The sequence below is a fragment of the Plecotus auritus genome, assembly GCF_963455305.1.
Source record: "Plecotus auritus genome assembly, chromosome: 5".
In the NCBI taxonomy this organism is placed as follows: Eukaryota; Metazoa; Chordata; class Mammalia; order Chiroptera; family Vespertilionidae; genus Plecotus; species Plecotus auritus.
Window position 1 is genome coordinate 146,074,042 of NC_137776.1, and position 14,652 is coordinate 146,088,693.

The 14,652-nt window shown below is 40.1% G+C and overlaps 1 protein-coding gene across 15 annotated transcripts in view; it reads right to left on the reverse strand.

Annotated features, from left to right (window-relative positions):
- The window catches only part of PRUNE2 (prune homolog 2 with BCH domain), a 216,543-nt gene that overhangs the window by 19,603 nt on the left and 182,288 nt on the right, over positions 1–14,652 (reverse strand). For all 15 annotated transcript variants that reach the window (XM_080667408.1, XM_080667412.1, XM_080667417.1 and 12 more), the window contains 4 exons: positions 8,745–8,918; positions 3,162–3,264; positions 2,387–2,518; positions 1,170–1,256 (listed from right to left, as the gene is read on the reverse strand). In XM_080667408.1, coding sequence (XP_080523534.1) covers positions 1,170–1,256; positions 2,387–2,518; positions 3,162–3,264; positions 8,745–8,918 — 496 coding nt within the window. The remainder of the gene's footprint in view (positions 1–1,169; positions 1,257–2,386; positions 2,519–3,161; positions 3,265–8,744; positions 8,919–14,652) is intronic.

A 14,652-nucleotide genomic window follows, 5' to 3' on the forward strand; every position in this document is an offset into this window, starting at 1 on the left:
ATGTTAAATAATTATAAGTGAACACTGAGCAAGAAAGGTAGAATTTGGAAGGCACAGTAAAATTTATGTTAAAAAAGGGGGGGGATTTTAATCTCAAACTTTTCCTCTAGAAGTAAGGTTAGCAGAATTTTGCTTAGGGATTCATTAATAACTCTGAGGTAGAAAAAAATGTCAGTTTATCTAATCTGTATCCCTATGTTAGGCAAGATTTTATTTTATTATATTTTTAAAGTTCTCTAGAAAATGCATACTGTCCCTTTCATTTAGCTGTTCTAAGTCTTTCTAAATTATGACATCTATCTTATTTTTCTTTGCATTCCCAAAATGTAAGGGTATGTAGCATGTGGCACAGCATAAATAATGAATAAATATTCACTGAATGAACCAGAAGGAAACCGAGAATCCTTTTGGGAGATTTAAAACAGCTGTCAACAAGGCTACCCAGGTTCTTTACCTAAGTTTGGTGACCCACATGATATTTGTTCAGCAAAAATAGAACAATGAAGGTAAGTCATGGCTCCCACTTCTGCCTTGGTTTTTGTCTTTATTTTCTATTGTCATGTTATTTTGTCTTTTCTATTCTCTACAAAATACCATATATCACTTTAAAAGTATTGTTTATTCCTTTTTGTAAGGTGACATAGGAACGCCCCCCCTTCATCTTTTATGTTTACAGCAACCCACATAGAGATCATGCTTTATAATAATTGGTGAAACAGTCATTATGAAATAACTAGAGGCCTGATGCACAAAAATTCATGCAAGAGTAGCCTTCCTTCCCCCGGCTTCCGGCACCGGCTTCCCTCTGACACCTGGGACCCGAGCTTCCCTCCTCCAGCCGCCAGCAGGCACCCGGGACCTGGGCTGGCTTCCCTCTGGCCGCCTGCAGGCACCCAGGATACAGGCTGGCTTCCCTCCGGCCCTGCCTTCATCAGGAATGACGTCCGGAAGACGTCTGGTCTAATTAGCATATTACCCTTTTATTATTATAGATGCTCACTCTTAATTAGCATCTCTCACTAGAGTCTAATGTATCTTTCCAGGAAAGGCAGAGTCAAATGTCTTCTTAAATACCCTCTTAGTTTATGAATTCTTGTTTACAGGTCAATTAATACATTTTTAAAAATCTACTAATAATGCTTTTACTTTTACTATAATAATAATCAAACCTTATAAAAGGTCGTGTCACTGCAAGGAGTGTTCTGATGAACCAAGATGGATGAACAATGATGAACGATTTCAAATTCTTCCGCAACCTAGTTTGAAAAAGGAAAAACAGTTACTCATAACCCATTTTTAGTGGGAATTAAAACAGAAAGCATGTTCCCAAATAAGAATATATACACAGAGTTCTAGGCAAGTTGCTATTACCAATAGGGAAAGTGTAGAATAGTCATAATTAATAAAAAATGCTTTTTGATATGTAATTTGAAACTTGTGATTCAAGCCTTATTTTCTCAGAATAAATGTAAACTAAAATGGTTGTATTCACAGAGTTCATAAATCTATAACCATCATGGCATATTTTTGCTTAACAATGCTTTTCATTTTTGTCAGCATTATCTTTACTATTTTGAAAAGTACACTTTTACAAGCAACTTAATTTATTTGATCTCTGAGTCTTGGTGTCTTCTTACATATAGTGAAAACAGGAACCATATATCAAGTGTTTGTTTGGCCTGCAGGTTACCATTTCAGTGTTCTTGATTTTCAGGCACATTTTTCAGCATTAGTAATGCTACTTTATGAATGTTTGAATCATTAAACGAATTTTAGTTATTGTAACAGGGCACTCATGTGCTGTTATGTAAGGAGCCACATCTAAGAGGATGCCATACCCATCATAGATATCATAAACTGGTATGTTTATTATGACAGTTTTCCTGTACATGGCAATAATGTGCTTTGTTCTATTAAAACCAGTACAAATGAAAGTAAAGTATCTTGAAGAAGGGGCACCCAAAGGCACTATATGGGCTAAGTGGTTAACATGAATTAACAGTGAATACTGAAATAAGAGCTCAACATTTTCCAAAATCACAATAGTCCCAATGCACACAGATAGCATCAAGATCACATGGCACCAGTAGAGAATGGTGGATGCTGGTTTACCAGCTCAATTTGCACCTTGATGTGGCAATAACATGCATAGTTTAAAGCACAGTTTGGTCATTAGGTCTGACACTACAAACATTTAACAAAATCTGGGGAGGATTTGCTTGGGGCATCAAGTGACACTTTGATTAATATGTTATCATTTATTATCTCAACTCTGCATAATTCAATGTTCCTAAAATATAATTGCATTTTGGTAGATGAAGAGGGAGTTAGAAATAGGAATTATTGAGAAAGTAAAAGTAGGGATTAAATAATGGAGCCCACCTACCGTCTGTCAATCATCTGGTAGCATTTCTTCATCCAGCCCAGCCCTGGCATCTTTCGTCTTGGGGTTGCACCATTCAAGTACACAATCATATAATCTTCAGCTACCATCAACTCTAAAGTGCTTATTACATATCTGATCACAGGAAGGAAGAGGAGTGTTTTCAGTTCCCACATGAAATACTTCATCTTATCGACACCATAATTAGATAACATTGAAATGACAGGGTGTATAACATTTGAGAATGGTTGTGCATATTACCTCTTCACCTGGAGAAGAATGCAGTTACCTAAGATCATTTCTGAGAGTGAGTACTGTTCATTTAAATATACAGTTATCTTTTTTTTTTTTTAAATGCAGGTACACTAAAAATATGTGTGGGTAAGAAACCTAACTTTCAAAAATGTCAACAGTGTTATCATATAGTAAGGGCAACCCAGATTAAATAAGGGCAGATCTAAATGAAGCCAGGTCCTCATCCGTTGACTAAGAACATGTTATCAGGGAACAAATATTAACACTTCACCCAGAGGAAATGTTACAGTATTTTAATATGCAGGCCAAGCTGTGTTTGTTTAGTTTTCAATCCATTCTAATGACAAGAGTGACTTTAAAGGTTTTAGTCTCTTGAGCAATGTTCCTAGACAGAGATTTCATTGGATTTTTCTCAAAGGCTTAGCACAGTCTACATCATTTATTTCCTTTTATTAAAGATGCTGATCTGCCATACATGCCCACAGACATTAACTCAAAGCACTTTGTCGTAAGTATCACTCACAGGAAAAGATTTTCCATGACATAGTGGTAATCCGCCCGACTGCTGTCTGGCAGAAAACAGGCGGCAAACACAATGATGGCATTTAGGCCATCCCCATAGTATCCTGGGGGACAAACAAAAAGACATTTGTAACCAATTAAAAGCTTTAACAAGATAATATTTAACCTAAAGGATAAATCTGGAAGCCTTGGCAAGTGTGTGGATGTGGATGTAACAGATACAACTTTAATTGAGTATTATACAGACTATACTTTTATAAGTATATACACATATAACTATCTCTCGGTGGTTAACATATATGTTATCTAGAGTCTTAAATATAGTGTGTGAATGTATTTGCATATATAGGGTATCCGTATATTGTGAATGATTATATGTGTTGTACATAGCCATGACTGGGTGTATAAGTACTCAACTTATGAAAGGATAGGAGCAACTCTTTCTGATTTATGGGTTTCTAATTAATATATATTAAAAACGTAATTTATATAATACTTTTTTTCCTCTCATGGCTAAAAAAGAGGTCCAGAGTAATCATTTTCAGCTCTTTTAAGTTTTAACTTGAAGGGAAAATTTAGTCACCAAATTCCACTGCAATCTCAGACTCACAGACTTCAGTGACCAGATGCTAGTGAGTAGACAAGTAACCACCTTGGCTTTGATTTAGAGGACTAGTTCCCTGTGATCTCCAGGTGCAACAGACGGTGAGGGAAACACCCTCAGGTGTAGAATAACTGGGCACAGAAGTCAGAGCCTCGTCTCTTAGAAAGAGGGCAAACTCAAGAAGGGTTGGTCTGGAGTTTTATGAAAATATATGCTTTGGGAAAAACTGGAGAATTACTTCTTGGTAACATGGGTGGAGAGTGGAGTTCTATTTGCAGAGGGTGGTGAGAAAATATGAGGCAGGAGATGCAGACAAGTGTGGTCATTGAAACTCCAAGGGCCAAGGAAAATGCAGAGATATCTCGGGACATTTTACCAACTTTGGAAAGCTCTGCTCCATCCTTTAATCAAGCTCTGGGTTCCCTTAGAGCTCATCTTTGAAATTCATGGCAGCGGTTGATCAGATCCCCACGGGTTTGTGTATGGGATCTCACGTGTCTTCCAGACTTCAACATGGAAGCAATGCACTGCAGGGTCATGTTTTTATATCCCCTTTTAAACACTTGCAATTTTTGTCATATAACATAGTTCTGGACTTCAGAATCATTACAGAGATTTCCTCAAAGCTCTGAGGGGGAGGACAGGACACATGCTCATGCCTGATCCAGTCCTCTCAGAACTCAGTGTGTCTCATTCTTTCTGAACTCTAAATACCCCTCTGGTGATGACAAGGCAGTAAATACTGGCTGGATATAGATTTGGATGGGGCTTAACTTTTGAAAAGCAGTTTAATAAGATGTTCTCTACAAAGAGAGAGTGGGATTCTACCACAAAAGAGGTGGAGAAGAGAGTGATACCATCTAAAAATATATCAAATTATGGGTTCGTGTGTATTACTAATTTGAGGTTGTATACAGTGTTTACAGAAGATGCTACCTATGTAAGTCTACATCTGATGCAACACATGTTTGTGAAACAGGATTGCAGTAGCTTCCCTCTGGATTCTTTGCCTTAGTTTCATCTTTTCCAATATGTCGATATTTGCCAACTCCTTTTTAGAATGTGATATGAAGGAAAATGACAGGAAGAGATATATTTCAATACAAGAAGTATTTGTTCCTCTGAACAATTTTATTTAAGAAGCCTAAATAAAATGGAAATTCATAAAGGATAAGCTGACTTAGCTATACTAATCCTACACCATGAAGGTATGCAATGCAGACTCACCACAATGAAAAAGGTGGCTTCATCAGAAGAGACAACAGACATAATGAATGCAGCTTAAAAGCAGGTGCAAAAGCATCCTTTTGAAAGTATCTTTCTAAATGTAGCTGTCTGGCTGTCAGAGTAACTTCAAGATCATGACTGCTCAGTTGCTTTGATTTCTTTTTCTATTTCTGAAGAATTTCTATGAGTTGTTTTTACAAATGAAAGCCTGGAGTTTATGAAGAGTATTTCAGAGGTCGTCTTAAATGGCCGTTCAGCTCTGTGTCCCTGCTGTCTGTCCTTGGAACGCTGTCATGTTCCCTGGAGTTCATGTAACCAAACGAATGCTTAAGGACCAACTTACCACCTTCTGATCATTGTCTAAGTCAGGAATGGCTCTAGGTGAAAATTACTAAAATTTACAAAGATGGCTTTTTGTACTTTGGGGCATCTGAACAGTTGGAAGGGAAGAAAAGAGAGAGGAAGGAAACAGGAGGTGAGGAGGAGATGTACGAAACGACATGGAAGGAAAAGAGCTCTTTGGGAGAGTTTTCTGTCTAAGTCAAGAGCTGGTGCCATTGTTGTCAGGCTTTGGAGATACTGTAAATAGCAACAGCTGACTAAGTGCAATGACCAGAATGAGTGGACCACTCCCTCTTGTCCTGCACAGATCTCCTCAAGGGGATTGGCTAACCCGATTTCTATTCTAAATATGCAGCTTCCTCATGTGAAGTTGCCCGTCAGCAACTGCATGATGCGTTTGAAATTTGGGTTTTAGTGAGGTGAATTCAGGGCATGTGTGCTGAGGTACATGAGCAATCCCACCATGGTGCCTCCTGAGACCCTCTGAAGCAGTGATGCAAACCTTACCTGAGGCAGAATAGACAGGCATGAAAGGGACGTAACACAAGTTTGCTGGCCCGCAAATGGAATGGAGACAGAAGAAAGATGCCACAGTCACAACCAAAACATCACACACACACACACACACACACCAGCCAGTAACTCTTCGCATTCTTTCCAGGATCATTTGTCCAGCAACATGGCAGAGAAGGTTACCTGAATCTCCTATAATAAAAGAAGTAAAAAAAAAAAAAGAAAAGAAAAAACAAGAAAGGAAACTCCTTGTTACAATGCTATGGCACAACTGCCCTTGGTCATTTAAATATATTCTCTGCTTCAAGTTCAAAAAAGCCAGTTCTGGCCTCAAAGTGACCCCACGCTGCTGGCGGATCCAAACCACCCAGCCCGCTCTTTGCTTTTTTAATTTAAGCAGATGGCAGGAATACTGGTCACCCTCTTATGACTGATGAAGTGATTGAAGCCCAGAGAAGTTACGTGATTAATTACCAAGATCACAAGTTAATTCCTGGCAAAATTGGGTCTTGAACCCCGTTATCGAAAATGTGTGCAGGGCCTCTGACAATAGCTCTTATCAAGGTCACCAAAGCAGAGGACCGGCTTATTTGTTCAAAGACTGCTCTCCCACACTGATATCCCCAACTGGTATGGACACTTGATAAGGCCTAGTTAATTTATGCAGCTCTTTTAATCTTCCCCAACCCTCATCTTGCAGTTGCACAGAGCACAACAGCTGGCACTTCTCTGTTGGCCTGAATGGGAAAACATCCTTATAGCAAAATGCAAGACACCAAAACAAGATCCCCATCCATGATGGGGCGCTGATTATTAAATGCTCATCAGAAGCCAGGATGGCCAACTCCACAGACTGGTAACTAAGGAGGACTGCCTTCTCATCACTAAGGTCTAAGAAAGTGGTGTGAGTTTCCAACCCAGAAGACAAAGCTCTGGCAAATTCAGAAGCAACATCTGAATGATCTTTGCCTACAGAGCACAAAAGCTGTTCAGGGCATAGGAAGAGGCGGCATCTCGCTGACGTGCCAGATGGGTGCAGCCGAGGCACACTCATGCAGGCCAGCGCCCGGAGAAAGACGAGGTGGAGCTGGGGTAGGAAAGGTGGCCTTGTCTTCCAAACTGGACAGTCACACAGACAAAAAAACGAACTCAGCAACAGAACGAAGAGGAGCTAATGCCAATGGGAGCAGGTGGCAGGGATGGAGGGCACAGCAAACTAGGTTATTCCTGAGGACGTGACAAGCAGAAGCAGGGCTTTTTCTGTCCCTACTGTGCTGATGACAACCACTCTCTCCTATTTCAGGCAGAGGACCCACCCACACAACCCACATACTTTTACTGTGGTGGAAAGAACAGGCAGGTGGGTGTACTGGAGGGACAAGAGGTGTTAGGAGAGGAGCGAAGCAGTGAGCCTGCCTTCTTTATAACCAATGGCTCTTCAGTTAAGACCAAGGGGTAGAAATGTATAAGTATTATCACTGTTCTACACTTTTTTATCCTTTTTTTTTTTTTTTTTTTTTTTTTTTTTTTTTTTTTTAGAATGAGCACAGGTTACTTTTACAGTTAGCCACTGATTTGCTTTTATTTCCAAACAAATCATATCTCCTTTGTGCCCGATGGGTGGTGCAGAGGAGGCATGGCCTTCTGGGAAGATTTGGGTGACGTTCAGGTTGTGGTTTTCATCCTAATGAAGGGGTGGCTGTGTGACCACTTGTCTGTCACCTCCGGGAGGTCAGGCCAGCTCTATTCTGAAGGGCTATGGGGAAAGTTTCTCTCAGAGGAAACGGCCCCAGCCCACAGCACTATCATGGGGACACAGTGCCATTTCAGGCCACACTGTGAAGCAGGAAAAAGGAAGGTCATGGCTGAGGACACCTTTGGCATTTTCCTTCACTGTCACGGCTGGAGTCCCTGGGTGGTCAGATACTTACCTGCAGGGAGCAATGCATGGGCTGGAAAGTGGAAAATTTGCTGGTGGAGGGAAATTTGATTGAAAAAAACACAATGTCCTTCTGCTAGTTAGAAAACAAAAGCTAGGAGTTTAATATCATCCCAAGATGCTTATTTCCCTGTCCTTGATGAGGAAGAGGGAAGAATGTTTGCCTTGTCAGCTTACACTGTTCCGGAACAGCCGAGTGGTTAGGGGGTGCCTCGGGACTGCAGGGAAGGAGCGCATGCAGCAGAAAAATAAAAAAGCCGTCGATGCTTTCTGAAGTTGACCATGTTAAATGTGTTGCTCATCTGACTTGTTGTGAATCCCAGATTAGCCCAGGCTCTGGAGCTCCAAGAAAGCACTAGAAATATGAAACACAGCTTTCCCCTCTCCCTTGCCCCTCACTAGGTACGTGGAGGTTTTGGCTGGAACTGGCTGTTGTCAGGCACGGGTGTAATGGAGTTTAGAGAAAAGCCAGTTTCAGGCAGGGGAAAACAATGACAAGGCTGAGTCTAAAAAGATTTCCCAAAGCTTCTGAAGAGGATTCAAAATACTATTTTGTAATTAGAAGCAGCTCTATTGTAGTGATTTACTGCAGGCTACGGTGGTATGGACTCAAAAACGATTCAGTTAAACCCTACAACCAACCCAAATGACTTCTGAACAGACATTATTAAACTGGACAACTCTGGCTTTCAAGAAATTTGCATAGAAGATTATAACTATCAGATCTGTGATATGAAAAGCATTTTTCACATTGGAAAGTTATTTTTGCATAGTCGGCTTTGCAATGTTTATAGAATTGGGTTTTAAAGTGATATATTTAGCACTACAGTCCCCTAAACATTGACTGCCCAATAGGGTCTGTGGGGTGTCATGCTGCAGAGAACCCTAGTTTCATTTTTCTAATAAAAATATAAGGCTGCCTGTTCCCCTGTCCCCAGATCCACACAGAGCTGGACTACCTCCGTGAGAAATGACTCTCCTGTAGGGCTCGATGACCTTCATGTCAATCCGCTGCTCTTGTTCTCCAATCACCACTGTCCTCCACAGCCGGTTGTCCTCCCGCTCCTCTTCTGCCGTATATTCTGGAATAGACTCGGACTCCTGGCCAGAATCTTTGTTGGCTGTGGGATTCTCTGGAAAGGAAGCACCGAGCCAGGCTTCATTGAAGGAGCAACACCCTTACAGTTGAGGCAATTCAACAGCCAGCTGCCTCCTGGCAGAGTCAACCTGGTGGAACTGCCTATTTCATACGAATCACATAAACGACACTCAGGGAAGTCTGAGGATTCACTGACTGAACAATCAGATCCATTGCTAAGATCAAGCTGAGGGTGGGGACACATGCAGGGCCAGAGCTGTCCTGTGTCAGCAGTGGCCCAAGGGGGTCTAGGCTGTACCAGCTCATCCTTGGTCATATAGGTTGAAGACCACAGGCCTTGCTGATGGGGTAAAAGGCTATTATCAGGTCCACATAAGCTTGTTTTCCTTGGGTCACGTTTCCTGGTGTATCCTGAGTGTGCAGGGTCTTAGTCTCTTGATGATACCACTGTCTAGACCCCTGCTCTGAGATTCTTACAATGGAGTGGAACCTCCTTCCCTATTTGGAGCATATTTGGACATAAATTTGATATACTTCCTATGAATTTTTCAAAACATGCTAGAGCAGGATTTTACAGTCAACACAAGAGAGTAACTTTGTAGACCAGAAATGTTCCAAGGCCCCAAATTCTCAAGACTCCTATTTATAGGTGCATAAGGCAATAAAAAAAGCCCACTGAGCATCTTGGGGGAGAAATTTACTACCCACTCTTGTGCATCCACAAAAAGCAGTCATGTTACATTTTTTAAAAGAATAAACAGCAATTGTTTCTATTTTTACTTGAAGTACTAGCAGAGTTTAACAATGATTAATCTTTGTAGGTTTAAGTAAGTTGAAGGAAACGATTATTGATAACTTTCAAAATAATTCTGTGAGATATTATCTAATTTTTCTTTCTTTTAAAAATATGTTTTTATTGATTTCAGAGAGAGGAAGGGAGAGGTGGAGAGAGAGAGATAGAAACATCAATGATCAGAGAGAATCATCAATCAGCAGCCTCCTGGGGATTGAGCCCACAACTCGGGCATGTGCTCTGCCTAGGAATCGAACCATGACCTCCTGGTTCATGGGTCAACATTCAACCACAGAGTCACACCAGCTGGGCTATCTTATTTTTCCATTCAAAGAAATGACCTTTGATTTACTTATATTCTTTTTATGGGACTTGGATAATAATAGCAATACTTGGAGTACCTACCATGTGTCAGGCACAGTAGTGGGTATTATATTAGACATAATACCAATGCAAAAACTAACTGAAGTAGTTACCTTAGGTCACAGAGTCAAAAAACAAATATAGTCAAACCCTGACCTTTTCTACTCTTCTAAGCTATCACATTGTAACTCGAATGTGTGATTGTCTCATTCTTGTTTATTTTACTATGAGGGTGTGAGTTCCTTGGGCTAAGAAGCTCTGCCCGACCTTTAATATTCATCTCCACACTTAGCTTGGAAACCTGCACAGAGTACTCAATAAAAATGGGGAGGGTGAGTGGGTAAATAAAGCTTTGACAAGTTCCTGGAAATATAGGTAGTCTGTAAGGAAGCCACAACAAAGCTATTATGCTCTGGAAGATTCCGTAAGACACATTCAAACATGTCTAGTTTACCTGCAACTTAGAATAATAAAATGAAGTCCAGTTGGGAAGCAATCCTAGGCTTTCTTGCCAACACCAACAGCTACCACCACCTACAGAGCCTTGCCTCTGCCAGCCTCTTCTGTGTTCCCACCAGCGCTCAGCAGCTCACTAAGGATGGAAAGCAGCAGCCTTTGGCTTCAGATCAAGCACCGTGTTGCTGGTATAAATCCATCATCTGCATATGGAATCCCTTCCTGCTTCTCCCTTCCTGTTGGGTTAGGGCCCTTGGATGCTCCTCTTAGCTCCCTTCCAGGGACCCTGTTTTCCCTCTGATCTGTGCCCGCAGAACTCTGGGCTCTGTTGTTGGTTTGTCTTTTGATGCTGCTGTATTCACAGGCTCTCCCTTGCAATGAACTCACCATCCACCAACCCCTCTTCATCCTGTTTGAGACTTTTTGGCCTGCTCTGAATTGGCCTGGGTGATTGGTGTGGGTTGTTTTGTTTTCTGCATGCTTTACTGAGGCTACTTCATTTCAAAGTTTTGTATATTCCTTTTTTTTTTCTTTCTGATTATGAAAGTAAAACACACTCACCCTGGCCAGTGTTGCTCAGTGGTTAGAGTGTTGGCCCAAACACTTTAGGGTCTCGGGTTTGATTCCCAATCAAGGGTACGTGCCTGGGTTGCAGGTTCAATCCTTGACCTTGGTCAGGGCATGTGTGGGAGGCAACCAACTGATGTATTTCTCTCACATCAGTGTTTCTCTCTCTCTCTTCCCCTCCCTCTCTCCCACTCTCTCTAAAAATCAATGGAAAAATATCCTCGGGTATGGATTAACAACAATAACAACAAAGATAAAACACACTAAAGAAGTACAGCAATATAGAAATTGATCATGAAAACAACAAAAATCTTTAATGCCACTCTCCTGCATTGTTTGATATGTATTCTTTCTATGTGCATACACCTTTCCCCTCCACATGTGTGATTATTCCAGATATTCTGCATGTTCCCTTATACACACTGTTCTATAATGTGGTCCTCTTCAATAATATCACACAGGCTTCTTTTTGTCTCAATGTTTATAAACTCTGTTTTTAAAGTAGCCTTAGAGCCCTGGCCGAGTAGCTCAGTTGCTTAGAGCATTGTCCTGATATGCTGAGGTTTCGAGTTTGATTTCCGGTCAGGGTACATACAAGAATCAACCAATGAATGCATAAATAAGTGAAACAACAAATTGATATTACTCTCTCTCTCTCCCTTCCTCTCTCTTTTTCTCTCAAACCAAGAAATAAATAAATAAAATAAAGTAGCCCTAGTTCCATTCGGCTGATGTCTTTTAGTTTATCAATCCCATAGGGATAGAAATTTAATTTTATTTCATTTTGTTTTTGTTCCTTAGAAAGAATTTGCTTTAGTAAATATCTTTGTACTGGTATCTCACCTCATTTGGGTACCTACTGCTATAGGCTACGTGTCTAGCAATGGAATGCTGGATCAGAGGGTATAAGCACCTAAGGTTTCTATGAACATTTCTGCCCTGAAAAATATGACACCAAAATATATGAAATTCCTGTTTTCTCACACTGTCAAAAACACTGGAGCTTATCAAAATTTCTCAGCCCTGACAATTTAGGGTGAAACCTGTCTCTTTATTGTTTTAATTTGTATTTAATTATTAAAGAAGGTGAGAATTTTTCATTTTATTTATTTTTTGTTAATCCTCACCCGAGGATATATTTTTCCCCCATTGATTTTTAGAGAGAGCAGAAGGGAGAGAAAAGGGAGAGAGAGAGAAACATGGGTGTGAGAGAGACAGACATATCGATTAGTTGCCTCCCAGCTGGGATCGAGTCTGCAACCCAGGTACATGCTCTTGCCTAGGAATTGAACCTGGACCCTTCAGTCTGTGGGCCAACACTCTAACCACTGAGATAAACCGGCCAAGGCAAGAAGGTGAGAATTTTTAAGTGCTTATTGGTTATTTATATTTCTCTCACTGACAGGAGGCACTTTTAAGTCCCTAACCTATTGACCTTATTGGTTTATTTTCTTGCTTTATGCTTTCCTTTTAAATTTGTGTTTTTTTCCAAATGTAAATATAGTATTTTATGTTGTCAACTCTGTCCATTTTTATGTTTATGTTTTTTTATTATCTATAATAATAAAAGCATAATATGCTAATTAGACCAGACAGCCGAATGACCTTCCGGACGTCATTGCGGACGTCCTTCCGGATGAAGCTGCGGTGGCGGGGGCCGAGGCAGAGGCAGTTAGGGGCAATCAGGCAGGCAGGCGAGTGGTTAGGGGCAATCAGGCAGTTGAGTGGTTAGGAGCCAGTGGTCCTAGATTGCGAGAGCAGTTAGGGGCAAACTGGCAGTCAGACATCCCCTGAGGGGTCCCGGATTGTGACAGAGCACAAGCCAGGCTGAGGGAACCGCCCCCCCAATCTATGCACGAATTTCATGCACCAGGGCTGTAGTTGTATCATAATAAGAAAGGACAACCCTACCTTAATGTTTTCCTACAGTTTATTTTTAGAAAACAATAGTACTATTACTAATTTTAGTATAAAATTTTGAGGCTGGACCATTCTATGAAATGTTATTGCTAATGTTTCAGAGGGTGAGAGCTGGCCAGTTGCTGGGGTTCCTTCTCCTTCCTCACCTCTGAGGACTGGGGCAAAAGAAATTATTTAAGGGCTTGGGATACATCTCTTAAGGTTCATTTTTAGAAGTCCACAATATAAGCTAGTAAAAAGCAAAGCTAGCTTTATTTACTTCCTTGAATTAGCAATATCCACCCGATCTTAATAACAATTCTTCTATAACCATAAATTACCATCCTCCCCCTAGCCATCATTTTCTCACTATTGTGAAAATTTTCAGGTCTCATTTAACTCTCTATCCCCAGGTCCTCCAGATTTCATTTTTGGTATCATGCCATCTCCACTAAGAAATGTTTGATTTTCTTTGTCTCTTTTTTTCTCAGTAACAAATTTTTCTCTCTGGCCACTGTTGAAGTCAATTAAGCCTGGTACACAGGGGAGGTGTCAACTTGAACATTTTCTCCCATGTTTTGTGAAATGACTTAGTACACAGGCTCTTGAATGATTTAGTACACAAGCTCTTAAATGCTATACAGACCACAGTAAGGATTCCACCATTGGTGTCATTATGGACCAATTAGAAATGATGTCAGCTGTGGCCTTCAGTTGGGGACGTACATCTAGGGAAGGTGACTAGCTGTCTCTATTGTGATCTTGCACTGATAATGTAAATAATCTTAAAAGTTGTTATGTTTAAACTTTTTCTTGTTAGAGGAAAGACATCCTGTACTCAGTAAATAAGTTTCTAATATTTTTATGGTGATAAAGAGCAGGCAAGCAATACGTTTGAATGTAAAAACTCATCATACAAAAGTACAAAGAAAAATCAACCTTTCAGACCACAAGGTTGCTTGTGGATAAAATAAAACAACATCTACACTTGATTCGTTTATATGCAGAGTTAAAACATGGACTTGATTCTATAAGCTGCTTGCCTGCTGGCTGTGAAAATAGTGGAAGACATCAAGCAGGGAGGTTAAATGTGGTGACTCCCTGACCATCTGGAAAAATTTGGGGTACTTTATTCACAGAAAAAACTCTAGTTAAAGGTTAGTTTTAGAAAAGGTAGCTTAAATGTGGTGACTAAACATCACTTAGGAAGAAAAAAATATAAAAGCACAGGAGTATTATAACATTCTTATCAGAAATATTCAGGCTAAAATTCTTTATCATTTTTCCATTTCTCTTATGAAATGTCTTTGCTGAGATCTGGATTATGGTAAAAATAACTTTGCAGTTGGTTTGGAAAACAGAAATAGGTCATCATCTTTTCTGACCTTTGGATATATTTAAGTTTTTAAGATTAGTATAATGAAGCATTAAAAAGAAAACTCAGATTTCCTTTAATAGAAAGACTGACCTCCTGAGTCCTTCACTACCTACATATTTCTCAAATCTTTGGCACTTGTAAATATCAAAGGAAATCCAACCTTAATTATATCTGCACTTTGAATTATATTTTCCAACTATTTGGACACAATTATTAAAAGAAAATTGCTTGGAAGTAAAAACCAATTTAACATCTTTTGATAGTGAAATTAAAAAATTTTTCATTAAGCAAAATCACGGTGTGGGAAAATAA